This window comes from Nicotiana tabacum, chromosome 3 (genome assembly GCF_000715075.1).
Source record: "Nicotiana tabacum cultivar K326 chromosome 3, ASM71507v2, whole genome shotgun sequence".
Lineage (NCBI taxonomy): Eukaryota > Viridiplantae > Streptophyta > Magnoliopsida > Solanales > Solanaceae > Nicotiana > Nicotiana tabacum.
Window position 1 is genome coordinate 167607465 of NC_134082.1, and position 27928 is coordinate 167635392.

Consider the following 27928-nt stretch of genomic DNA (forward strand, 5'->3'; position numbering starts at 1 on the left):
CAATCCAGTTCATATGTACGAGGGTTAACTATTAGTAACGGACAGAAGTGTGCAGTAACACTTCCCGGCTTCAGGAGACCGTTGTATTTTTGTCTCCGGCGACACGTAGTCCGGTCTTCTTCCGAGTGTGTATGTACAAAAGCATACATTCATCGAAGGTGAACCCTAGGTGCACTGGTTGGCGGCTTCCAACAGAGTTCTCCAGCTATGGAGGTACAGAATCACAATGCTGCCGAGGGACCTCTTCCCATTGAAGGTTTATAGCTCAAACTTTCTAGAAATTTCCATTAGAAAATGAACTTATTTTTGATTATTTCTTTTTTGATAACCAAGACATCGTGTGAGTTAGTTGCCCCAACCCCTGCTGAAACCTAACATAATACCTGTAACTTCTAGGAAGATAAAGGAATCTCAAATTTGTTTGGTTAAATAATACTCATGGTAATGAAAATAGATATGACAAGCAAAAAATGTGTCATATAGTTGATGATAAGTCGATTCATGTATATTTTTTCATGGTATATGTGGATACAATTTGAATCTTTCTTGTGATTGTTTTTCCATGAATTATGATCCAGAAATCCCTTGTGAGTTAGCTGGCCCAATCCCAATTGGCCCATATGTTTGAAACTCTACAGAGTATGGGCCAGTCCCTCTATCTTGCTCCCACTTAAATGCTAGGCTTCGTATTAGCGGCAAGCTTTGAAACGATGACGTGCGCCCAATCCGCGCATCCCACTTTTCGTCCTTGTTCTTGTGGTTGCTGGGAATGATTCATACCCTACGGAATAAGAAACTATTTTTAGGTTCTAGTTTATTAAAAAGGATTGAAATGGAATGAAGTGGGAGACCATATTAGGTTCCAGTTTCACTAGAATTTTAGCTCATATTTTTCGCCTATTCCTTCCTGAAATGAACAATTTTTATCATAAAGGATGCTTTGTTTAGAAATAACAAAACAAGTTGTTTGAAGACTGTTTCTAACTTTCTCCTTTTGTCAGCTTGAATAATTATGATGTTCATGAAATGTTGTAATTTGTGTGTGTGTGTGTTTGTATAATTTTTTGAGGAGATAATGCACAACTGTTGGATTTTTCATGTATAATCTGTAGGTTTCTTTTACTATATGTTGATCCGTTCGCTTCGACTATTCTATCACCCTTTCTCCTTATCACCTTATCTTGTTGATGTGACTACGTGCTGTGTTTGCTTCTTTTACTTTTACTTTGAGCCGGGGGTCTATCGGAAACAGTCTCTCTACCTTCACAAGGTAGGGGTAATGCCGTAAACCTAGCATTACCTTACTTTGCAAGAGCAGGTGAATGATGCTTTTGTCTGTTACCAGTTTTAGATGATCTTCCTTCTTCTATTTGGCTGATCCATTTTAATAGAAATATGAATTTTTGGTTTCTACTCTAGGGAAGCACTCATTTGTTCATTGTCCAATATATGATATGATTAAGCTGGAATCTGAACCTCCATTCTCAGATATTTTCATGCCTTGATGCTCTAATGAATACATTAAATGTAACTTGTAAAAAAAAAAGGGCACACACTTACTGTAGATCGACAACTTTGTCATGTGCATACGCATCAAATGTGATATTCTCGGTGGCTTGTCTTTTCTTGCGTGGAATAATAGTCATTGACTGCAACTAAGAACCAAAGAAGGCAAATTAAAGGCTTTATTCACACGTTTGTTTCTCTTTTCTTTTCCTTTTAAATTTGACATTAATGATATTCTCAGTTTCTCACCATTTTAATTTTTCATTTTCCATGGGTTTTCCTTTTATTGCAAACTTCAGGAAGCTTGACTAAGCTATGTATCCTTTTTGTCTCTCTAATTTTCTTATACCTAGCTTCATTTAGTCATGCAACATGTGCAATTTTACTTTTTTCATGTTTTGGCATTGCTTGATTCTGAATACAGACTCATGGCTTCTTTTCTTGAAGTTCATCATGAAAGACTTAACGAGATGATTTCTGGAGGGTCACAAGACCTTGATTCTTGGACCTCACTGATATCAGAGATTGAGAAAACCTACCATGTAAGTTGAAATTTGCTTGGCTTCATATGGGTCAAATTTATTATCATGTTTGATGAGGGATACAACTTTATATTTTTTTTTTTTTAAATCATGTCATATTAAACTTTACCATAGTGCATCTTCTAGTTTGTATAAGGACAACAACAACAACAACAACAACAACAAACCCAGTATAGTCCTACAATAGCATGTTTTCTTGTGCTTGGATGTGTCCGCTGCAATGATCAATGATAGGTTTTTATTATTATGGTCATGGGTTTTGGATGATTGTACAAGAGAAATTAAACACAACATGCCTAGACTAGATGTGGTACTTATGATGAGCATTTGCCCGACACCTGTGATTTATTGATAGATGTGGAACCCAAGGATCAGAGGCAAGTTGAAGTATATTAAACTTCAACTCTCAATAGAACCAAAAGCGCAAAAGGTTAAATGATGCATGCCAGAACAATTGTTGGAATAGAATAGGAGTAAAAGGCGACAAGACATTATGGAACAGTATACCAGTGCCTATATGGTGGATTTATGGAAGGAAAAAGATCACGGACTCTTTGAAAGCAAAAGGAAATAATTGTACCTTAAAGCATAGATGTTTAGCTCTATTAGCTTTTTGGTTAAAAAACGAGAATGTACAAGAAGCTTGTACAAGATGATTAATTTTTCCGGTTACAATAAAAAATGATTAATTCCTTAGTTCTTTTCAACGTAGCTAGTGCACTAAGATGCATTTTGCTAGGATTGTACTATTCATCCATAGTGCTCTCTTGGCGCTATTCTTTAATAAAAGTTTCATTACGTTTTCCAAAAAGAGAGAGAGAAAGAAATCAAAAGCCCAAACAAAAAGGCAAATTGGAGTATATGAAACTTCAATCGTCAATTGAATCAAAATCCCAAAAGGTAAAGATGGAGTAGAAGGATATCGAACCCAATTACTTAGAAGTTGATCACTGTTAGAATAGCTATGTGAATATATGTAATTAGTCCTAGTCCCTTATGTAATAGGAGTAGGTTATGTATTATGTATACATATAAATATGGCTCATTGTAACATAGAATATCAATCAATATTATTTTCTCCCATGCTTTCTCACATGGCATCGGAGCATTAGTGAGAAATTTATCGTTGTGCATCATTCCAGCGTCTTCCGGGAAGAAAGACCTCATCGCCGTATAATTTTCTGGCGACTTAGGAGGCTGTCCGCAATAAAATCATTTTTGTTGGTGTTGTGCAAAATCCAACACCCCCACAAGGTCCCTAAGACAGAGGCGACCAAATCCCAGAAAAAATCTCCAGAAAAAGCTACTCCACGCACCCTCACGCGTCAATAAGAGAAGGTTTCTGCTGGCGCGTCTGTCCCATGCGCCGGTGCGTGTACCTGTTTCCGGCCATTTTTTGGCCGACCTTCTTCAGTAGCGAGGCTTTTTCGAGCCTACCCATCAAAGTTACATCAGATTTCGACGACTTTTTTATTTTCCGGCGAGTTACAGTGTTTTCTGGTGAACAGTAACAGTGAAACAGTGATTTCCAGAAAAATTATCTGATTTTTCTGGCGTTAATAGTAATTTCCAGAAGGGTTTCCGATTTTTCCGGCGTGAACATTATAATGTCATTCGTATTAGAAAACTTTGACTCACAATCCGTTGTATCCAATGCGTTGAATCCAATCCAAATGATTTCCTTACCGGATTATATTGAGTTCCTTCAGTACAAAACATGTAAACAGACATCTTCAAGGATAGCCTTCGTTGTTCAAACAGATAGTAGCCTGACTTGTGTCTCCTAATCTTCAACCTCTGATTCTTGAGTCATTGATTCAAGTGCATCTGATCATATTTCTGGTAACAAATCTCTTTTCACTAGTATTTTATATTTTTAATCTCTTCCAACAGTCACAATGGTCAATGAGTCTCAAACCATGGCAACTGTAAAAGGTCAAGCAAGTCCACTTCCTTCCTTACCCTTAGACTCAGTTCTTTATGTTCTCGGTAGTCCTTTTAATCTCATAGCTGTTAGTCACTTAGCCAAATCACTTAAATCAACTGCTTTATTTCTTGATGACCTTATTTTTATACAGGAACGCAGTACGGGGCAGATCATTGGTATGACGTGAATCAGATGGACTTTATTACCTTATCCTTGCAAAATCACATGGAGTCACACCTTGTTGCATTCCTTCAACAACTTGTCCCATTACTGATTCACCAGATTTATTACATAAACTGTTGGGACATCCCAGTTAGTCAAAACTTCAGAAAATGGTACCTGGCTTATCTCACTTGTCCATTCTAGAGTGTGAGTCATGTCAGCTCAGTAAGCATACCCGCTCCCATTTCCTGCGACATCTTGAAAATCGAGCAGAGTCACCTTTTATTTCCCGCGGCGTCTTGAAAATCGAGCAGAGTCACCTTTTATTTCCCGCGGCGTCTTGAAAATCGAGCAGAGTCACCTTTTACTTTAGTCCATTCAGATGTTTGGGGTCCTAGTCGAGTCAGTTCTACCTTGGGATTCCGCTACTTTGTCAGTTTCATTGATGATTATTCCAGGTGCACTTGGATATTTTTGATGAATAATCGATCTGAGTTGTTTTCTATTTTCCAGACCTTCTCAATTTGGTGTTTGTATCCGCACATTTTGTAGTGATAATGCCCTAGAGTATTTGTCTTCCCCATTTTAGCAGTTTATGAACTCCCATGGGATTATTCATCAAACAGCTTGTCCGTACACATCCCAACAAAATGGGTTAGCTGAAAGAAAGAATAGACAACTTATTGAAAATGCTCGTACCCTACTCATACAATCTCATGTTCCGCTGCGTTTTTGGGGGATGCAATTCTTACATCTTGCTATCTTATTAATCGTATGCCATCTTCAGCTATCTAGAATCAAGTTCCATTCTCTGTCCTGTTTCCCTATTTACCTTTGTTCTTTCTTCCACCCCGTGTCTTTGGGAGTACGTGTTTTGTTCATAACCTCATTCCAGGAAAAGATAAGTTAGCTCCTCGTGCTCTTAAGTGCGTATCTCTAGGTTACTCGAGAACGCAAAAGGGATATCGATGCTATTCTCCTGACCTCCAGCTGTATCTTATGTCTGCTGATGTTACTTTCTTTGAAACCCAATCATACTTCACAGGTCCAAGTAATCACTTTGATATTTCTGAGGTGCTACCAGTTCCGTCTTTTGGAGATTCAATCACTATCTCCCATTCATCTTCCTCCATAGCTCCAGTTGCAGCTCCACCACTTACTGCTTCAGTTGCAGCTCCACCACCTATAGTTCCAATGCCACCACCTAGTCCAGTTCAACTTTCTACAGCTCCACCACTCCCGACTTATCATCGTCGTCCACGCCTAGCATCAGGCCCGACTGATTAACGTCCTGCACCTGACCCTACTAATATTGCGGACTTGTCTCTTCTTAGTCAACCGATTACACTACGAAAAGGTATACGGTCCACACTTAATCCTAATCCCCATTATGTTGGTTTAAGTTACCATTGTCTGTCATCATCCCATTGTGCATTTGTATCATCTTTGTCCTCTGTTTCCATCCCTAAGTCTACAGGTGAAGCACTGTCTCATCCCGGGTGGCGACAGGCTATGATTGACAAGATGTTTGCTTTACATACGAGTGGTACTTGGGAGCTTGTTCCTCTTCCTTCGAGTAAATCGACTGTTGGTTGTCGTTGGGTGTATGCCGTCAAAGTTGGTCCAAATGACCAGGTTAATCGACTTAAGGCTCGTCTTGTTGCCAAAATGTATACTCAGATATTTGGACTCGATTACAGTGATACTTTCTCTCCCGTGGCTAAAATAACATCAGTCCACCTTTTTCTTCCATGGCTGCTGTTCGCCATTGGCCTCTTTATCAGTTGGACATTAAGAATGCTTTTCTTCACGGTAACCTTGAGGATGAGGTTTATATGGAGCAACCACCTGGTTTTGTTGCTCAGAAGGAGACTAGTGGTCTTGTATGTCGGTTGCGCCGGTCTCTCTATGGTCTAAAGCAATCTCCTCTAGCATGGTTTGGTAAGTTCAGCACAGTTATTCAGGAGTTTGGCATGACTCATAGTGAAGCTGATCACTCTGTGTTTTATCGGCATTCTGCTTCAAATCTCTGTATTTATCTGGTCGTTTATGTTGACGGTATGATATTAGTAAGTTGAAGCAACATCTCTTTCAGCACTTTCAGACTAAGGATCTGGGCAGATTAAAGTATTTTCTGGGTATTGAGGTCGCTTAGTCTAGCTCAGGTATTGTGATCTCACAACGGAAGTATGCCTAAGATATTCTTGAGGAGACAGGAATGATAGGTTGTAGACCTGTTGACACTCCGATAGATCCGAATTCTAAACTTCTGCCAGGACAGGGGGAGTCTCTTAGCGATCCTGCAAGATATAGGCGGCTGGTTGGTAAATTAAATTACCTCACAGTGACTAGACCTGACATTTCCTTTCTTGTGAGTGTTGTGAGTCAGTTTATGGATTCTCCATGTGATAGTCATTGGGATGCAGTTGTCCGCATTCTTCGGTATATAAAATCAACTGCAGGCAAAGGTTTATTGTTTGAGGATCGAGGCCATGAGCAGATCGTTGGATACTCAGATGCTGATTAGGCAGGATTACCTTCTGATAGACGTTTTACGTCTGGATATTGTGTCTTAGTAGGAGGAAATTTGGTGTCTTGGAAGAGCAAGAAACAGAATGTGGTTGCTCGGTCTAGTGCAGAAGCAGAATATCGAGCAATGGCTATGGCGACATGTGAGCTAATTTGGATCAAACAGTTGCTCAAGGAGTTGAAATTTGGTGAGATTAGTCTGATGAGACTTGTGTGTGATAATCAAGCTGCTCTTCATATTGCGTCAAATCCAGTGTTCCATGAGAGAACTAAACACATTGAGATTGACTGTCACTTTGTTAGAGAAAAGATACTCTCAGGAGATATTGCTACAAAGTTTATGAAGTCGAATGATCAACTTGCAGATATTTTCACCAAGTCCCTCACTGGTCCTCGTATTAACTACATATGTAACAAGCTCGGTACATATGATTTATGTGCACCAGCTTGAGGGGGAGTGTTATAATAGTTATGTGAATATATGTAATTAGTCCTATGTAATAGGAGTAGGTTATGTCTTATGTATACATATAAATAGGGCTCATTGTAACATAGAATATCAATCAATAATATTTTCTCCCGCGCTTTCTCACAATCACAAACCAAGGTATATAAGCTTCGGTCCAATGATAATTCAAGTAACTAACCTAATCTATCAAGGTGGACGAATGCTACAAACATCTAATCTTAGGTAGCAGAGTAGACTTCTTCAATAGAACTTGGGAGAAGCCTTTCTCAAAGTAACATTGCATAAAAGTATGAATAATTTGATAGATGGCTATAAAAATTTGCGGGCTTAGTAAAAACAGAACAAAAACTCTCAAAACAACATAAAAAATTGTGTACAACACCACTCCTGTGCTAAGCTACTCTACAAGATGACATTCTCCAATTCTAGTGCGATTGTTCTGGCTGCTGCCTTCTTGTTGCGCAGTCGTTTTCTCACACTCTGCTCCATATGTTTTAGTGAAATAGACAAAACTTTGTATAGAAGAGTCTGAATGACAAAATGTTTAAATTGTTGGAAAGACTTTAAGCGCTATAAGTTTCCTTCATGAGTCATGTCCAAGTTCCCCATAGATCGAGAGTCGTGCATCTTTAAAACTGGGTCATCATTCACTCGGTAGAATATCTGAATATGTTGCTCTTAACTTCTAATTTCTAACTTCTCTTGCTTTTGTGAGGAAATAGACCTTGGGCGCAACTCAACCCTAAAAGCTAGTTCATGAAGGATGGATTGTCCATGACCATATAAGGAGACTACAACCCATTTTCTCAACCAATGTGGGACTTAACACCTCTCGGCATGTTCAGGACTGGAGAACTAGAGCGTGGATAACATAAAATGGTGGCCCAACATTGAGAAACTCGATAACAAGGATAGATGGATTTGACTCTGATACCATGTGAAGAAATGAACCTTTGGCCTAACTAAACTCCAAAAGTTGGCTCATAACTTGAGGATTACCCAAGACCATATAAGGAGATCACAACTAATTTCCTCAACCAATGTGGGACTTAACAACTTTGATCCGCATTACTCATCACCATTCTACTATTTTAGCATCACAAGTTACTCAACTACATTCTTGGCTGCCCTTGCATGCATCCCCCCCCCTCTTATTTAGAGGGATTCATCATCGAATCTGAATCTGCATCAAAGGAAGGATAATTAGCTATAACCCCCAACAAGCATTCTGGGTTACTCAGCTGGCAGGAAAGAATGAAGTAGTGTCCATGGACCCTCTATTGGTCCATATCCACTTAACACACCTTTTTTTTTTTTTGGGTTAGGACTCATTTGTTATACACCCAAAAGTAATCAAAGTATAAAGTAACAGAGTCACCATGTAAGCACGCAAAGCTTTGTTTATCATCATTAAGTAACCAAACCAGAAAACTGAAGCAGGATCATTATTTACTTAATAGAATATGTTGCTCTTCACTTCTAATATCTAACTTCTCTTGCCTTGATCTCCATTACTCATTGCCATTCGACTCTCTTTGCATCATAAGCTTCTTGGTTGCACTCTTGGCCCCAATGCATCATATGTAGCACTTACCTGCTTGCAAGAGCTGCTCTCTTGTAACCGTTTCTGCTTCTATATTAGGAGCAGGTGTATTCAATAGTCAAACTATTTTACTGTTCCGGATTGGCAAAAAGCTTGGGTAGAAGTAAGTCTTTTAGGGTGCAATCATCTGACCAATGCATCTAGATCTGTTGATGATATAAGAAACCTTGCATGCAATTTTAAATGATTCTTCTCATTCTTCTATTTTTGCCCTGTGCACTTTGACTCAATGGAAATACAAGTGATTCTGTTCCTAATACTGCAGGATGATAGAAATACGATTTGCTTGGCTTTTGACTCCTTTTTGTCTAAGTTTCCACTGTGCCACTGGAATTGGAAAAAATATGCCTATCACGAGGCACGACTATGCAATGCTGAAAAAGCTGTTGAAATCTTTGAGCGTGCTGTGGAATCAACACCATTTTCTGTTGGTCTGTGGGTTGACTATTGTACCTTTGCCGTGAGTTCTTTCGAGGATCCATCTGATATTCGTAGGTAAATCCTTCGAATTTGTACTTCCTTAAGTTTCTTTAAAAAGAGGCCAGACATACCTGCCACGTTAGTCATTAACTATAATGATGAAAATGTTAACAAGACAAAGATACAGTGGAAATCACTACTGAATTAGCTAAAGGAGAGCATCACTGCTTCACATTCATTTAAATCAGCTGTGTCAATCCCAAACTAATTGGGTCCGCTATATGAGTAATCTGTATCCATTTTAGAGTGTTCTTCCTGGTTAACTGTTCTTATACTAGCCATCGAGCTGCCGTAGCTGGTTTGCTTTATTTGAATCTGGAACCATCTGTGCTTTGCATATAGACAGAAGTAGCATCCCTGCATAATGTAGCTCTTGTAAATGCTGAACTGCAATATCATGGAGGATTGGTTGAATCACAGCTTTTGATACAGAATATAATTAGACCTAGTTTCTTTTTCTTTTTACCTGTTCATATTCCACCTTTTGTTTTCATATAAAGTGAAAGCCTCCCTGTGAAAGGTTGCAACAATATATTTACACTTTTGAAATTCATTAAAAACATCTGAAAATTCAATTCTAAGCCATGTGAACATGTTCAGTGAGATCATAAATAGTAATTCCTATAATCTGTATATTCTCTTAAAACTTTTATGACAGGTTGTTTACCAAAGGAATCTCCCTTGTTGGGAAGGACTACTTCTGTCATGTCTTATGGGACAAGTACATGTCCTTTGAGTTCTCGCAGGAGCAGTGGGGTTTCCTTGCTCTAGTTTATGTACAGGCTCTACGCTTCCCCACAAAGAAGTTGCATAAGTACTATGAGAAGTACGTCTTACTTTACTTTCTCCATTCTAACATTGACGGTTCGTCTTGGTTTCAATTTCTACTTTGAATCAATTTTTATTCTTTCTGGTTATTTAACCCAGCACTACTGCTCTTAAATTCTCAGAGAACAATGTTTGATCAAAATAGTATTGGATGCATATTCTGCTGAAATAAAATAAATATTAAGTGTTTGATAAAAAAAATAGATAAAAGGTCAGATTCATGACCTCATATTTAGTGGCACAAGAGTACCTAAAATTACTGGTAAGTCATGTTTGAATGTTGAAAACTGATCTCATATATATACTAGACTGCCCTTGATGTGCTGATTGTGACACTATACTTCATATTTTTATTGCTGAGAGCCTAAGGTTCTTCACTATCTATGTTCAGAAAGTAGGTCATATTACTTGATTATATTAAACTTCCGACGACAAAGACTCTTGTCCTTCTGGCTACGGTAGAATTTCAGGTGCTAAAAGGATTGGATTACTCCAAAAAGAGGTATCTTTATGACTAAAAGGTATATGCTCTGTGCTGATAAAGTGTGTGCGCTAACAAAGTTATTTGGATATGTGACGGGGCAATTTTTGTACCCAGATTGGCCATATCAGCTAATTTTTATCCAACCAGTGACACTAAGTAGGCGTCTTGAAATGTTTCTGTTATTTTCGGATTCATTTCTTTTTAAACACCCCTGTAGGACAGTAAAAGATTTACATGGCTCCTATTATTAATAAAAATTTATTTTCTGAAAAATGCATAAACAGTTGTTATGTCTACCAAAAAGCCAAAACTGTGCCTTAACATCATTGAGCTGGTTCATGGTAAGGCAAGGGCAAAGATTTTAGTATAATGGAATAATTCGATGCGTTGGGTCTTTCAGCACCTGCCACTTCTTGCCACATTCTGTTGGATTATATCTTATCTGCTTCAGATTTAAAGAATTTCAATTGTGAATACTAAAAAAGTTCATATACTGATATGCCTTATTAATTATCCAGCTTTAAGAAGTTTGTAACCAATTTAGAAGAGGGGATTCTACATCTCAGTGATGACAGTGGTGAAGTACAACTAAAAGAGCTATCAGATGCAACACTTGTGTTATCGAGTGGAGAAATTGCTCAAGTTGTTAAGGATATCCAGGATCCTAGTGATGATTCAGTCAGGTTGAAAGCACTGTATAAGTACAAATATGGTGGAAATCAGCTATACCAAAAAGCATGTCAAGTAGAGAACAAAATTAGAAGTTTTGAATCAAACATCCAGAGGCGATATTTCCAGGCAACTCCTCTTGACAACGATGAGCTGAAGAACTGGCATGATTATCTCGACTTCATTGAAAAGCAAGAAGATTTTGATTGGGTATGCTTTAGTGTTCTCTGAAGATGTCAGGGATTCCTGCTTGATTTTGCTCCAAAATAGTAAACTATTCTGCTACAGGCCCTAAAACTTTATGAGAGGTGCTTGATATCCTGTGCCAACTACCCTGAGTTCTGGATGCGTTATGTGGATTTCATGGAGACTAAGGGCGGACGAGAGCTAGCAATGTTTGCTTTAGAACGAGCAACGAAAGTTTTCTCGAAGGTAAACTTCAAGATACTTCCTGGACAGGCACTGAATGACAACCACTTCACTCTTCACTTGAATGTTGAATCACTTTTCTTTAATTGATTGGTCTGTCTTATGGCTGTACCTGGATTTGGTCAAGTGAATGTGAAAGTTAATCAGTTATAATCCTGAATGATTTCTGTTTTTCATTCTCTAACCAACCTCAGATTTGTGCTTTAGATCACTTGGATTTATCTGCAAATATGCTCACTAGTCACTGTTATACTGCATAAGAGCACTTTATCCCCAAAATAAAATAAAATGCATAAGTGCAATATCTAGCCAGTTCTTGTGAGGAAATGGTTACAGGCCCGTATGCATTCTGGAAACCAATTTTTCCCAGTTACATAATCAATAATGAAAAGGTTTCATAAAAGAAAAAAAAAATAAAGTGAAAAGTTTGAAAATTTGGAAGGCTGAGTAGTACAGTGCGTGTTTCAATGTGAGGGCACCAGGAAGCACATTATTTTCTTACAGGCTGTTCTTTCTAAAGCAGTGTAACTTGTTGAAAGCAAGCTTCGTTTGAACTAATTTAGTTGAATTTTTCTTCCAAGTTTCTGATGGTTGAGTTTGTAAATTGTTGCTAGCACAAATTCTGCACCAAATTTTACTAGGTTTTACTCATGAATGAAATTACGTGCTAGAAACGCTTGTATCTACAACTACAAGAGAGTGATAAGATAAAAGGACATAATATTTCAAACTAAATCATACAGTTGAGTTTCTCTGGTCACTACATACTATAATGTTTAATTTTAAGCAGAGACTCTTATCTCTAAGTGCTTCTTGCAGAATGTTCCAGAAATCCATCTTTTTACTGCTAGATATATGGAGCAAATTGGAGATCCAGATGGTGCTCGTGCTTCCTTTCCTCCTATTATTATAGATTGGGACTCCTATTTCATTCAAAATGTTACTAATCGAGCAAATATGGAAAAACGTCTGGTACATGCTAAGTTACACAAGTTCTCTTAAATCAGGGAACAAGAATTTATCGTAAGACATTTCTTGCTGAAATTTGCCAGGGAAATTGCACAGCTGCTTGTGATATTTACGAAAGAGCAATTAAAATGGCAGTGGAGGAGGAGAAATTGCAATTCCTTCCTACGCTATACATTTTTTATTATCGTCTCAAACACATGGTATGCAATCTACTTTGCAGCTTAAATACTTAATTATTTAGCAATTGTTGGTTTAGTGGTTTCAATAGTATCAAATGATAGCTTTTGATGCTTCACTGATTGGGAGGGGACGGAGAGTGGGGAGGCAGAGAGAGAGAATTATGGATGCTTTCTTGACAGATCTCTATGGAATATCAGTTTTAAGGAGCTTCAATTATATTACCCCCTATTTGTGGCTTTTATCGCTTCATATTTCGTCATACCATCCTTTAGGTTGAGATGCTGCTTTCCTATTCTAAATATTCCTCAACCTTTGCAATCATCAAAAGGGAGAAGAAGCTATCCAAATGAGCCGGAGAAAAATATCTTAATTTTGGAAAGATCCAGAAAGTTTCATTTTATGGAAACGAGGATTTAATGAACTCTTACTTGACAGAGAACAAGAGTCAAGAGGAGATGTAGGTGTAGAAAGTGTTGATATGACCCTGGGGAGGGGGGGGTATTCGGTGGTCATGCAAAAGGGGAAAGGCAACATAATGGCATACTGTAGGAGGAAGGGGAGATGGGAAGGGTAAAGGCGGTGGGGAAGGTGTAAAATTGGGGGGAAAGAAAAAGTGGTAGATGGATGTTATGTGCGGGGGACAAATGAACGAACAAAAGGGCCACCATCAATGTAGGAATAAAAGAATAGGGGTAGATTTGCTTTGATTTCTAGAAACTAAAATGGAGGCGGTTTCAAAGTGGATTGTAAAAGCGTGTGGAGAAGTGGAGGAGACGGGAGAACATGACTACTATACAGTGGCTCGGGGGAACTCTGGAGATATGCTATTATTGTGCAAGGAGAGGAAATTAGAGAGTATGGAGATAAAAAAGGTGATTTCATGTTAGCAACTTGGTTTAGAAACATCGGGAATGGAGTGTATGGGTCTTGGCGGGGAAGGGGTTCAAGGAGACCTTTCGGGAGAGATGGTGGTTGCTTTGAGGGAGTGGAATATCACTTGGGTGTCAGGAAGGGACTTTTAACATTATCAAAGGAAAGGTGGTATCTAGAAGAAATGGAGGAGTTCTTGGAGTTTATCGATAATCACTTTTTTATTGAATCTCCGCTTGACAGGTGCTAGTTTCACTTGGGCTGGTTGAAGGACTCAACATCTAGATCGAGACTTGATAGATTTTCTGTCCATCACCAGGGAGAAGATGGCTCCGAATGTGATTCAGATTCCCCTTCTGACAAACCACTCACCTGTTTTGCTTGATGGAGGAGAAGATTTGAGAATACATGGTTACACATGACGGACTTTGAAGAAAGAATGTCTGGATGGTGGAATAATTATGAAGTGGTGGGGAAACCCATCTTCCAGGCTTTCTAATAAGTTGAAGTTGTATAAGGATTTTAGGGTGTGAAACTAAGTCTTTCTTGATTATTGATTTGTTGGATGAGTCTACTCTGTGGTTATAGGATTGACAAGACACCAAATATGAAGATGGTTGGTGTGGTTTTTGTTGAAGTATGACCACCTTATCTAAAAGTTTAAGCTATGACAAGATACAGATTTTCTGCAGAAAAGACTAGTTTTTTTTTTTTTTTTTTTGGGGGGGGGGGGGGGGGCCTAAATTCAGCACTAAGAGCTGTAAAGTTCCCTTTAAATTAGCTTGGAATCTCATGTCGTTAAATTGGCAATCATGCTTAAAAGATTGACTTGTCTATGCACATAATTAAATGTAGAAATTTATTACATTTATTGGGAGATAGCAGATTGTGCCAGCATATTGTTGCTCAAATGTTATCAGGAGAAAATATTGTCACTTAATATCTAGCTCAGTAAAGGATGAATGAGGCATGTTGTTTGGCACAAGGTCTTGTCTTTGTAAACCATTTCACACTGCAGTTAGCGCAACTTAATGGTAATAGCCCTTTCTATGGGTCTTGCTCATTTTCTTGGACAGAATCTGATACTACCTTCCATTGGTGCCAGATCACTGCTAGTGTGGGGGCTGCAAGAGATGTAATAATTGATGGAATAAAGCGTATCCCTGATTGCAAACTTCTTTATGAGGTATGTTTTCCTTATCTCTGTTAGGATGACTTTCCTGCAACTAGCAGGTAATGTCAAGTTTAGTACTCTATCCTCCAAATGAGTGTCCTTCTAGAATTAGCATGTTGTAAGGTTAAGAATTTTAGGAAGTTGTTATTTAATGAGAAACTCAGGAAGAAGTGAGGTCCACAGGTTCCTCTTTTGTATCTTTGATAGGAAGAAGATTGATATAATGCTATTATGAAGTATAAGAGTGTTTCCTGTAACTATGTAACTATGCGTCTTCTTGATGCCTTTTTTTAATTTATAATGAACCACCTTACTTCACTAAAGTTTTAAAAAAGAGTAGAAGAGTGTTATATAAACCTTATATTGTACTATTAGTTGGAACCTTTTCTTTCCATGGAAATAGGAAATCTGTTGGCTATCCTTACAAGGCAGGGATAAGGTCTGCGTACACACTACCCTCCCCCAGACCCACGGTATGGGATAATACTAGGTATGTTGTTGTTGTTGTTGTTGTTGTTGTTGTATTGGCTATACCAAGCAAGAAATAGATATTGTGATAGCTCATATAAAAAAGTAGCATTTAGTTTGGCACCCAAGGGTGTGACCGCTTAGGTGTCTAGTGGTATGAAGCTGGTGAAAAAATTGGAGACCAGTGTTCAAATCCCAACCGAGACAAATAATGCTTGGTGATTTCTCCCCATTCGCCTAAGCCTTGGTGGCAAGAGTTGGTGAAATGGCCGAGGTGCATGTAGGCTTGCATGGACAATACTGTTATTTAAAAAAAGAGAAAGTGGAACAATCTGAGGATCCAGCAGGGTACTTACACTATATCTTGTATGTTGGAGAGCACACAAGAAGAATTTAGATGGTGTTTTACAGGGATCTATGGCCCTCATACAAATCTTGAAAGAGAAGAGTTGTGGTATGAACTTGCAGCAGTCAGAGGCATTTGGAACGAGCAATGGCTGATAGGGGGGATTTCAATGTGTGTAGATATGAAAGTGAAAGGTACAATTGCATCAGAAGATCCAAGGCTATGAAATCTTTCTCTGACATCATTCAGGACCTTGACATAATTGATCTCCAAGGAGCTTATTATACATATGGTCAAGGGGTGAGAACTCATTACCAGCTTCCAGATTGATAGATTCCTAGTCTCTACTGAATGGAGTGAAAGCTTTGGGCTATGAAGCAGCTTGCTCTTCCAAGAGTGATTTCTGATCACAATGATCAATCCATTACTTTTAGAATGCGGTGACCGGGAAGCCAATGCCTCCTACTTCAAGTTTGAGAATATGTGGCTACAAGTGGAGGGGTTCATTGACAAAGTTAAACACTGGTGGCAAAGCTATGAGATCAGGGGCAGACCTGACTTTTCTCTAATAAGGCCCTGAAATTTGGCTGGAATAGAGTGGAATTTGGCAAGCTGGAAGCAAAGAAAAATAAGGCCCTGGAAGAGCTGTCCATGCTGGAGCAATTAATTGAAGGTAGACTTCTATCTCAGGCTGAAAAGGAGAAAATGTTGAGAATCAAAATGGAGATACAACAAATAGCAAAAGAGGATGAGATAACTAAGGGGTCGTTTGGTTGGAAAAATGTTATCCCAGAATTATATATCCCGGGATTAGTTATTCCACCTTTCCATGGGGATAAAAAAATACTACAATCCCGGGATAATTAATCCCGGGATTAATTATATCGCAATTTTCTCACAACCAAACATGGGATTAACTCTTCTTAAATTTAGTCACGGGATTAATTATTCCTTGTCCCTCATACCAACGAGCCCTAAGAGTATGATTTATCCTGTTAATGAAGTTCCTAACTTACAGGAGCTAGCTGATGTTCTATGTTGTGGTACTGGCTCTTTCCCAACCACATATCTAGCCTTACCATTGGGAGCAAAGTATAAGTCTACTACAGTGTGGAATGGAGTGACAGAAAAGGTGGAGAAGAGATTAGCAACATGGCAACTGCAGTATCTCTGGTGGCAGGCTAACCTTGATTAGCAGTGTTATGGATAGCATTCCAACCTATTACATGTCACTTTACCCTATACCTAGTAAGGTGCTCAAGCAGCTGGACAAGCTCAGGAGGACCTTTCTTTGGAAAGGGAATAGTGAGGGGCATAAGCTCCACCTGTCAAGTGGTCCAAAGTAACCCGTCTCAAAGCACTTGGTGGACTTGGTATCAAAGATTTCGCAAAACACAACAAGAGCATGCTAATGAAATGGCTAGGAAGATTTGGGGAGGAAGATACCAGCATGTGGAAGAAGGTGGTGATAGCCAAACATGGACAACAAAGCCATTGGTGTACTAAACTAAGCAGAGCCCCTCATGGAGTGGGGTTATGGAAACACATCAGTAGCTTTTGGGATGATTTTTCACAGAATATCTCTTTCAAGGTTGGGAATGGTTCTCATGTTAGATTGTGTAAGGATCTTTGGTTTGGAAATTGCCCACTGAAGGAGAGCTTCCCTCTACTATTTCAGATAGCCAGTGATCCCAATTCTACAGTTAGGGAATATAGATTAGAAAACACATAGGCCCCTCTCTTTAGAAGAAACATGCATGACTGGGAGTTGGACAATTTTTTTGTGTTGTTGGAAAGACTGGGAAACCTCACCGTGAATGATCAGACCCCAGACAAGCTCATATGGGGTAGAGATAGTGCATATTCCTATACAATCAAGGCAGGCTATAGGCATATGTGTGAGCAGAATGGAATCATAGATTCTTGTCCGTGGAAGCTCATTTGGAGGACAAAGCTTCCCACAAAGGTTATTTGCTTCACTTGGACAGCCCTTAGAGAAGCCTGTTTAACTCAAGATAATCTTTGTAAAAGGAGTTTTCAGTTGGTGAATAGATGCTACCTATGCCAGCAAAACTCGGAGTCAGTCAACCACCTTTTTTTGCATTGTCCAATGGCAGCAAATATGTGGAATATGTTTCTAGCAATCTTGGGGCTTAGCTGGACACAATCTCAGGGCATTAAGGAAGCAGTAGAAGGATGGAGCAGATGGAAAGTTGACAGAGCCATCAAGAAAGTCTGGAAGATGATCCCAGCAATCAACATGCATTTTTTGGTGTCTTTGGTAAGAAAGGAATCGCAGATGTTTCGATGGCATTTCAACTCCAGTACATGCTCTTAAAGCTAAATGTCTTGTGTATCTATTTAGTTGGAGTACTCTGGTCCCTGTAAATAATGTTATTCCCCTTCTAGACTTCATTGACTCACTTACTCTAATTTAGCCCCTTTCTACTTTTGATTCTTTTTGTTAGCTCCCTGGGCAGGTTTTTGTCATATTGTAATGGAGCTAACATTGATCCTTCTTGTAACTTTTGCATCTTCTTGATGCTTACAGTGAAGCAACTTATTTCATCAAAAAAAAGAAAAGAAAAGAAACAAGAAAATAGCATTCAGTTTTCTATTGAGGGTAGTACAATATGTGAGCAATAGGTTCACACTCTTGAGTTTGAGAAGGTTAAACGCCAATTGAGCACTTGGAATTCTGTTGTGTTATTGGTGATTCCAATAAGAACTTTCGCAGGTCATCAAGATTAAGAATTCAGACCACCATACAATAGCGACACACATCTCTATATTATTTTTTGAAAAGGAAATTACGAATTTTGATTGAAAAAATAAAAAATTGAAAAGTCCCTGAAGAGCTTCTAAGATGAAAGCTATTTTTTCCCCGATAAAGTAAGTGATTTCAATAGAAAGCATCAAGAAGATGCAAGAAGTACATGATTTGGCATTTGAGCTTACAAAAAATATTCCTGGCTCCTATACATAACTGACTAAGCCAGAACCAAAGAACTACTGAAATCTAAAAGATAATCAATATCGTTGATAGGGTACAGTCCAAACCAGCAAAACAAATTGGCAATGCACATGGCCTTTGAAGAACCTATAGGAGTTGAGTTTCCATCAAAACATCTCCTCTCTTCTAAGATGAAAGCTATTTTTGGCACTATTCTTTATGAGATTGTGACTAATACCAAATAATGAATATATTCTACTTCTGCAGGAACTGATAAGATTTGCAATGGCGCATGAAGGAACTAAGCAATTGAGCAGAGTAGACTCGGTCATAGCTAATGCAATCTCTCCGGTGTCGGACGTATCCCAAGGTTTGGATATAAAAGATCGAGAGAGTATATCTATATTATTTTTGGAGGTTAGAAGCCCCCTCTAAATGTTTCAGTTCTACATTGTTTTGTTTTCTTATTCTCCATTTTGGCTGTGGAAGGAAAGTGGGGGGAATTTCTTTTTTAAGTGGAAAAATTGTTCAAGATTTTCATAGCTTCATGTGTGATTATCTGTTTGGTGATGCTGCTGGGACCATCAATAATTAATGTAGTGGAAATCTTAAAGGAATAACTGTCAGTACGACACACTCATGAATCTAGCATCTATTACATAAGAACTTAACTAGCTAACATGTAGGGACAACGAACAATGGTTTGGAAGTGAGCTAGCTACTGCTGGGCACATTGTAAACCTGATCCAATGGTTCACATCTGTCAACATGTTTCCAGATCTTCCTAACTAGCCAATGTGCAAATATAAGGTTGTGAAATTCTGATGACGTAGTCGTAGACCATGTCAAGTTAATGAACGATGCTTATTTGACCTGTATGGTGAGTTGTGCCTGTTGGATATCTTTTTTTGGTGCATATGCTTCTGTATTGCTCAAAATTGAAGGATGCTATAATCCTTCATTACAAGATGTGGTTTGTCTCTTATGACAGCCTTGCATCATCTTGTCACAACCCAAATTTGGATGAGCCATGACCAGTGTTTGGTGAGTGGCTACCCACTAAGTGAGCCCTTAGCCATATCGCTCAACTGGCTGAACATATAATCATAAAGGAGATAAAAGATACCATAGGCAAACAAGATAACAGAACTATTGTGTCAAGAAAAATATCCGACCAACTGAATCCCACAACCCACAAAGTACTTGCATCACCTATGACTCTGAGTTAACTAGACAGTGACACAACCCAAGAAAAAGAAACATGGCATAAAACTGAAATGATCTATAGGGAGTATGGAAGTTTCTCCATTGCCGCTGATTAGGAGCGTAAAGACTCAGGAGTCTGTTGCAGGGTCTATCTCTGTATCTACACTCAAAAGTAAGGGAATGAGTCATTTATACCCGGTAAACATCGTCGACCGTCCCTAAAAGCCTGAGACCAGTCTTTTATGAAAACAATGCATGCATAACTGCAATGCAACTGTATGCAAGGGAAACTGAACTGTTACTTGGCCTGAAGGCTAAACTATGTTGAAGTTGTTCCACACACTTTCCTTATTAGTTCATTCCAGAAAAAAATGACACATTTCTATAATTGAAAATAATTCAATTTTTAACTTTCCATTTTACCCTTAATGAGAAACTTTTATAACCACACAAATTTCATGGCCCCACAAAGCTTTTACCCCTTAAACTTTTAAGAGCACAAGTTTCAAAAATCTCCCTCTTTTCTCTTAAACTCCGTACCGAGTCAAACTACCTCATCTAAATTGAAAGGGAGGGAGTATATTTTCTTATGCGAGATACATTATGAATTAAGAATATTTGTATTAGCAATAAGAGGATAAAAGTATCTACAGACAAAAATGCCCAGAAAGTAAGTAATCCCTACATAAGAATCACAATGTGTTATTGTTCATCGCATAATAAATCTACATTTTTATTCACCATTATAACAGTCCCTTCATTCTCATTTACCGCATAAATAATCCTTGCACTATAATGCCCAAACAAAAAAGACCCCTAACATCATGAGTCAAGGAAAGTGATTAGGAGAAAGGCGTTGTCACGGGATAGCTACATAGTCATGCTGTCACAGGATAGCTTTCTTTTTTAAAAAATGAATCGCTATTGTGCACCATGGTATTTATTGACTTAGAGAAATCATATGACAAGGTCCCTAGGGAGGTTCTTTGGAGATTCCCGGAGGTGAAAGGTGTGCCAGTAGCTTACATTAGTTTTTTTGATAAGGTAAATTGTATTAATCGGAATGGAAAAAACTCTCATATACAAGAAGTATACCAAAAAGTAGAGAATTTACATCATAACATGATTCTCTACAAAAGACGCTCAATCTTCTATACAAGTAGGGGCTATATGAGTGCACCAAAAAGCGATCAAAGATAAAAGACTATTCTTAAGATGTGAAAAGGAGACTCAATCCCCTCAAAAGCTCTCCTATTTCTCTCCTCCAAACTATCCACATGAGAGCTAACGGGGCGAACTTCTACGCCTTTTGCTTTCTTCTTCTACGGAAACCGGCCCAGCTATATAACATTTCCTTTACAGTGCTTGGCATCACCCATTGAACACTAAAAAGATTTAGGATTGCCCTCCACAAACCCGAGGACACAAGGCAATGCAACAAAAGATGATCAACTTCTTCCCTTGAGCTTTTACACATGTAGCACCAACTAACAAGTGTAATTCCTCTCTTTCGCAGATTTTCAGTAGTCAAGATCACTCCCCTCGCTGCTAGCCATGCAAAAAAAACACCTTCGTGGGCGCCTTAGGAATCCAGATCGAGGAGTATGGAAAAATGGCCTCCTCTCTTACTAACATACTCTCGTAACTCTCACCAACATACTCTCGTAAAAGGATTTTACGGTGAACAAACCATCGCCACGCAACCCCCATCTCCAAGAATCACAAGATGGTTGGGGTCTGTCTTGCCCATATAGCAGTGCCAACAAATCTTGGAGCTGCGCAATCTCCCAATCTTGCATGTTCCTTCTAATTGAGAGGTCTCATACTACCCCCCTTCATGCTCCTTGCGAATCTGTTGGACCATTAATTCCTTCTGGTTTGAAACTCTGACGACGTGGGGAAAAGAGGCCCTCAGAGTATCCTCTCCACACCGCCTATGATTCCAAAAGCTGATGCTCCTTCCATCTCCAGTAGCTTACATTAGTGTGATAAAGGACATGTATAATGGACCTAAGACTCGGGTTAGGACCGTGGGCGGCGACTCGAAGCATTTTTAGGTTGTTATGGGGTTACACCAAGGATCTACGCTCAACCCGTTCTTATTTGCCCTGGCGATGGGCGTACTAACACAACATATTCAAGGGTAGGTGACATGGTGTATGTTGTTCGCTGATGATATAGTTCTGATTGATGAGACGCGAGACGACGTTAACGAGAGGTTGGAGGTTTGGGGACAGGCCTTCGAGTCTAAAGGTTTCAAGTTGAGTAGGACTAAGACAGAATATCTGGAGTGTAAGTTCAGCGAGGTGACAGGCGAAATAGACATGGACGTGTGGCTTGACTCACAAGTCATCCCCAAGAGAGGAAGTTTCAAGTACCTTGGGTCTGTTATCCAGGGGATGGGGAGATCGACGAGGATGTCACGCACCGTATAGGGGTGGGATGGATGAAATGGAGGTTAGCATCTTGAGTTTTGTGTGACAAGAATGTGTCACCGAAACTTAAAGGTAAGTTCTATAGAGCGGTGGTTAGACCGGCCACGTTGTATACAGAAGATGTCAAGAATTCACATATCCAGAAGATGAAAATAACAGAAATGAGGATGTTGAGATGGATGTGCGGGCACACTAGGTTGGATAAGATTAGAAATGAAGATATCTGGGAGAAGGTGGGCATGGCTCCTATGGACAACAAGATGCGGGAAGCGAGACTTAAAAGGTTCGGGCACATGCAGAGGAGAAACCTAAATGCCCCGGTTAGGAGGTGTGAACAATTGGCTTTGGCAGGTATGAGAAGAGGTAGAGGGCGACCTAAGAAGTATTGGGGCAAGGTGATTAGGTAGAATATGGCGCGACTTTGGATTTCTGAGGACGTGGCTCTTGGTAGGAAGGTGTGGGGGTCGAGCATTAGGGTTGAAAGTTAGGCGGTAGTCGAGCATATTTCTACTTTGTACCGGGGGTGGGACTAGTCTGATAGTGTTTTGGCTTGGACTGCTAGTGGTTTATGTTGTGCTCACACTATTTTTCCGTTTTTCATAGTAATGTGTTATTATTACTGGTCATTGTTATTACTTTTCCATCTATTTTCTGTCTCTTACGATGCTGATATTATTTTTCTGGCTTCTGTTGTTGTTACGGATCTATTGTCTCTTTTCATCTTCTTGAGCCGAGGGTCTTTCGAAAATAGCCTCTCTACTCTTTCGGGGTAGGGGTAAGGTGTGCGTACATTCTACCCTCCCCAGACCCCACTTGTGGGATCTTACTAGGTGGTTGTTGTTGTTGTTGAATCACTACTGTGCATTATGATCTAAAGTATCTCTTTGTATGACGTCTTCTCCTCAATGCAGAGCAGCATGTTACAGCACACCTATCTACACCATGACTGAATAAGACTTGACTGAATTAGGAACTTACCTCTTTTGTCCAGTAGAGTTACAACTACTCATGGTCCGTACTTGGTATACTTTAATTGTTTGCTAGAGGGGATATTACATTATTTGTGCATGATCAAAATTTCTTTGAAGAATCAAGTCTATTTATTTGCAGGCATGAAAGAACATAAAAAAGGAAGGAAAAAAAAAAGCAGACAAGAAAGAAAATCCAAATTGTTTTACTACAGTACTCTGTCCGGATGGTAGAAGAGGACTGTGTCAACACAAACCAAGCCCTGATCGTACTAAAGACAATGAGAAAACCTAGAAATTGAGAGATATAAAAAGATATACTCAGTATGCATACATGACAAGTTGATTTTCTCTTTTCTTGTATAGTGATTTTCTACTTTAGATAATAAGATCTCATCTGAAAGTACAAAATGTATGTGGGATGGCTTCAGTTTCAACAATGGGTTCATTGCCAATTGTTGTGTGATATTTAATGTTTCTAGACCAACCACTTCCAGCTTTTACTAACCAAAACTGTGACTACCACCTGCATACAGGAATAACAACTTTTAATCAAGAACTTAGTTTGCTTGAAACGTCGGATTCACTTTGCTAGGAGATATGCTAACCCTTTCAAAAGCTGCATTATACTATAAGCAAAATGTTTACTTGTTTTTCTTTACATTTCCTCATGGTCTTGTACCTACTGAATCTGGCCCTAAGTTTTATAAAGTAAAGTTACCTTTCTTTAATTATATTTACTAAGTTTTGCTATTTTGTGTTTTGGATGTGTAAAATCCACTTTCACCTGTCCCTGATAATAATCATTTATGGATGCAACAGTTAGTTGATCTTTGTGGTTCTATCTCTGAGATAAGAATGGCATGGAGTCGACACATCAAATTATTTCCTCACTTCATAAGGACCAATGGCTCATCGAAACACTCAGGTACTGGGAAGAGTTCACTGAACAGCTTTACTGAACAAAGGAGAAACATTTCCAATGTCTTAGTTAATCAGCCGTCAAAAGGACCAAGCTCTGGCCATTTGATCCAGCACTCCAAAGGAGAGGAGGCACATCAACTGCCGCTTAAAGATGGTGAGCAACCAGACCAGCTTTCTGCAGAGCCGTCATTAACTGTAGATAATGACAAAGGTACGACTGGTAAACAGGGACAGCTATCTTCCAAAATGGAAGATCTATCCGGTGGAGATGGCTCTGGGAAAAATGAGTTATCTTTTAACCCTGTTGATCAATCAAAGGATGATACATCGATGTCGATGGAACTAAGTCATGATCCGCCGCAGCAGAGGAGAGAAGATTTGCCTGGACCAATGGACTTCTCTTATGATTCCGTACCTCAATCTGGAGATGATGCATCCAAGTCTCCTGGGCCAGTTCTGGACTTTAAAGAGCCCTCAAGGCCCCTTTCTCTTTCAGAAGCCTCACAAGAACATCCAAGTTCAGAAAATGTCCGTCAAGATGAGGATGTTGATCTTGAACAGCTACCGACGCCGGTTTCTTTGGAGAATCTTTCCTTGGTTTCTGAGGAAAAGGAAACCCAGGGCCTTGCCTCCATGCACTCTGATGGTCTAGAAAGTGGTGAACAAATTCCCTCATCAAGCACGGGCAGACCGCAAGATCCTCTAAATGATGGAGATGGACCAGCTAGTTGTTCATCTCCAGCAACATGTCTGTTTTCCACATCAGCAGAAATGCATCCAGGTCCTGTTACTGCTGAAAGTTCACAGCAGATAAATGATACAGTCGCAGTTCCTGAAAGTGGTAGTTCAAAGGTGCCTGCAGGATTGGATCAGCAACAGGAGCTACAACGAGCTGCTTCACAAGAACAGCACTTACTTGATTCTCAGAGTGATCCGCAGATCCAACAGGTCCTGGAAAAGGCTACTATGCAGTGTCAATCAGGTACTTCTCAGGGGAATATCCCAAGTACACAATGCTGGCCATTGAATAATATGCCACAGCAGATCTCCATGTCTGGACACCATCCCCAAGTGTCTTCTTCACCTGTTTCTTATTCACAACCAAGTACACCTCAACGTTCTGTGCACAATAGCCAGCAAATTGGGCCCAATCCCCATTACGAAGCATTGAATCAAACATCACAGGACATCTCCCTATCTGAAAACCACCCTCAAGTCTCTTCCTCACATGTTTCTTATTCTCAACCAAGTACGCCGCAACATTCTGGGCAGAGTAGCCAGCAAATTGGGCCCTCACACCACCAGGAAGCATTGAGTCAAACGTCACAACACCATTACCAGCAGCAGCATCTTTTGCACGGACAGTATCAGCAGCATCAGCTCCAACTGCAGCAGCCCCACACTAGTATGCAACAGCAACAGATGCATCAACATCCAAGTCAGCAGCTGTATCAGCAGCACCTTCTTCAGCAGCAGCAAACACTTATATCGCAACAGCAACAGTATTTCCAGCAAATTCAGTCTTTCCCTTATTCACAACAGCAATTTCTCCTGAACCAGCTACAGTATTTACCGCAGTCGCAGCAGCTATGGCAACAGCAAGCACAACAGATGCAACCACAGGAACCCCAGCAAACACAGCAGCACTATCTGCAATCACAGGAGCAGCAGCTACAGCAATATCGCCAGTCACAAGAACTTGCATACCAGATGCAACAACATGGTTATCAACTACTCTTGCACCAGTACCAAGTACGTCAACAAGGATATCAGAGTATGCAGCAACAGCAACAATGGCAACAACAGGGACATTTCCAATTACAGGAAGACAGTCACCTGCAGCAGCAATATCATCATCTGGAGCAGCAAACAGATGAGGAATACAATCAAACCCATCAGGTTCCGTCCTTATAATTTCTTATTATCTTATTGAACTGAATGAACAGTCTTTCTGCAAGCATTGATTTATCTGAGTGTCTTCTGAGTGCGCAACTGGATGTGTAGAATTCCAACTTGTGATATACTTTTACTAGTCTCTGTTGGTATCGGTATTGGAGTTCATGAACTTGTGCATGTGATTTTGGCACCATCATATGGCACTAGAGATTGACATGTCATAATGCACAGGGCCAACGGGTCGCGGTTCAACATTCTTCGGGAACTCCTGCTCCTGAATCAGAATCACCAGAAATTTCAAGGCAACCACATTCGACAGAAAGATCTAAATATTCTGTATCCCCTTATAGGCGGGCCCCTGCTCATGGAATATCACCTTCACATAGTACTGGCACATTGGCATCAGAGGCTTCTTCATTTTCGAGGACAAATTCTTCCCGAGAGAAGTGAAATTGGGGTATGTCCATACCCTGGTTACTCTTGCTAAAGAATTTTTGTTTGTGTTTTGTAAACCGAGTTGTCTTTATCCCCTAAATGTCAAGATAGAATCATCACATGAGAGCTTGTTTTTCCTGAACGTCTATCGTGAGTTTTTAGGTTTTGTGCTAGGACCTCAATGTATCTACTCAATGGTCTAAACTTGGCTAATATTATAGGTGTTAAATGAGGGTTGGATTAAGTTTGCACAGTCAGAGGCGGATGTAGTGTTCTGGCTACAAGCTCAACCAAACCCAGTATTTTTGACACGTAATATAGCTATATATGTGAAGAGCTTCTAAAATTTAAACAAATATTAAATTCTAAATCCATTATCTAAAGGTGCACCGGGTTAAGTTCTAAAATTCGTAAGGTCAAACCCATAAATTAAAATTCTTAATCCGCCTCTGTGAATAGGTTAAAGCGGGTTCAGGTAATTAACAATGATAAAAATTTTGTTTGAGTCAAGATGGGTTGGGTCTTGAATGGATTGAATAGGTCATGATCCTAGCTTGTCAAACTTACATAGTTGTTGGTTACCGTTATGGGTTAAAATTTATACCCTGGGTGTCAAATAGATTCATTGGATGAGATCTAGGCAGGGTAAAATGGTTAAATCAGATTCAATCTACTGGGAATTTGGTTGAGTCAAGATGGGTAGTCAATTTAGTTGAGCAATGGGTCATGACCTAATTTATCCTACTTGAGTTTAGGCGGGTTGCATTGGTACTCTTTTAACGAGTCTAAAATCAGCATTAGCTTATAGGTCATGCATTTGGCTTAAGGTGAGTTACCTGCATGGGCATATTATTTTCTCATTAATACACACTTAGTAGACAACAAGAATTCATATAGTTGATTTCAACTTGCTTAGGATTGAGACATTGTTGTTGTAATACACATAATAGTGGGATCGAGAGTATTTCACACTTATTTTTTTCAATGTGACTGTGCTGTTTATATCTGGAATGAAATCTTGTTCTGGCAAGGAGTTAACAGGAGGGCCATGAATTGGTCAGAGGAATTAAAGTTGGCAGAAGATCATGCAAAGGGGAGAAACTCTGAAGCAGAAGTTTATAGGATGGCACTTGCAGCAAGTATTTACTATGGAGGGAAAGATATCAAAAGGTGTTTCAACATAAATATTCAGCACCAGGTCTTATTATAAAGCAAATCATTCATGAAGTATGTTGCAGGGGATCAATGAAGCCAGGCTAGCTCGGAAATTGGAAATGATGAACGTTTATCCTTAAGCACTAGGGTAGTAGTAGAAGTTTGTAGTAGCAGGTAATAGATGTTTGCTCAGCTTCAGCTGTCGGAACAATATGTTCAACAGTCTGCTTTTTTTTTTTTCCTTATGTACATAACGACCGATTGGTAATCAAATTCTTTATTTACCAACAAAAAAAAAAATACACAATTTATTACGGGTGC

At 39.4% G+C, this 27928-nt stretch overlaps 1 protein-coding gene across 11 annotated transcripts; it reads left to right on the plus strand.

Moving 5' to 3' along the window:
* LOC107789835 (uncharacterized) lies at nt 1–27918 on the plus strand. Of its 11 annotated transcripts, XM_016611745.2 has the most exons (14): nt 118–256; nt 1806–1823; nt 1931–2048; nt 9004–9233; nt 9877–10044; nt 11049–11409; nt 11488–11631; nt 12448–12600; nt 12681–12797; nt 14753–14833; nt 18856–19005; nt 24020–26020; nt 26249–26474; nt 27484–27918. In XM_016611745.2, the coding sequence occupies exons 3-13, from the start codon at nt 1935–1937 to the stop codon at nt 26465–26467; spliced, it is 3738 nt and encodes a 1245-aa protein (XP_016467231.1). In that variant the 5' UTR covers nt 118–256; nt 1806–1823; nt 1931–1934; the 3' UTR covers nt 26468–26474; nt 27484–27918. The 11 variants fall into 11 exon arrangements, with proteins under 11 accessions (XP_016467218.1, XP_016467190.1, XP_016467207.1 ...); XM_016611732.2 differs by lacking the exon at nt 1806–1823 and having other exon boundaries at nt 1–256; nt 1954–2048; XM_016611704.2 differs by having other exon boundaries at nt 2–256; nt 1806–2048.
* Nucleotides 27919–27928: the final 10 nt, after the last annotated feature.

What these genes read in the sequence shown, in the direction of transcription:
- LOC107789835 (XM_016611704.2), top strand. Translation starts at nt 1,872, where the DNA reads ATGCAACATGTGCAATTTTACTTTTTTCATGTTTTGGCATTGCTTGAT. An exon ending in CAACGAAAGTTTTCTCGAAG is followed by an intron (nt 11,632 to 12,447) that starts GTAAACTTCAAG and finishes TGCTTCTTGCAG; the next exon opens with AATGTTCCAGAAATCCATCT. An exon ending in CAAATATGGAAAAACGTCTG is followed by an intron (nt 12,601 to 12,680) that starts GTACATGCTAAG and finishes GAAATTTGCCAG; the next exon opens with GGAAATTGCACAGCTGCTTG.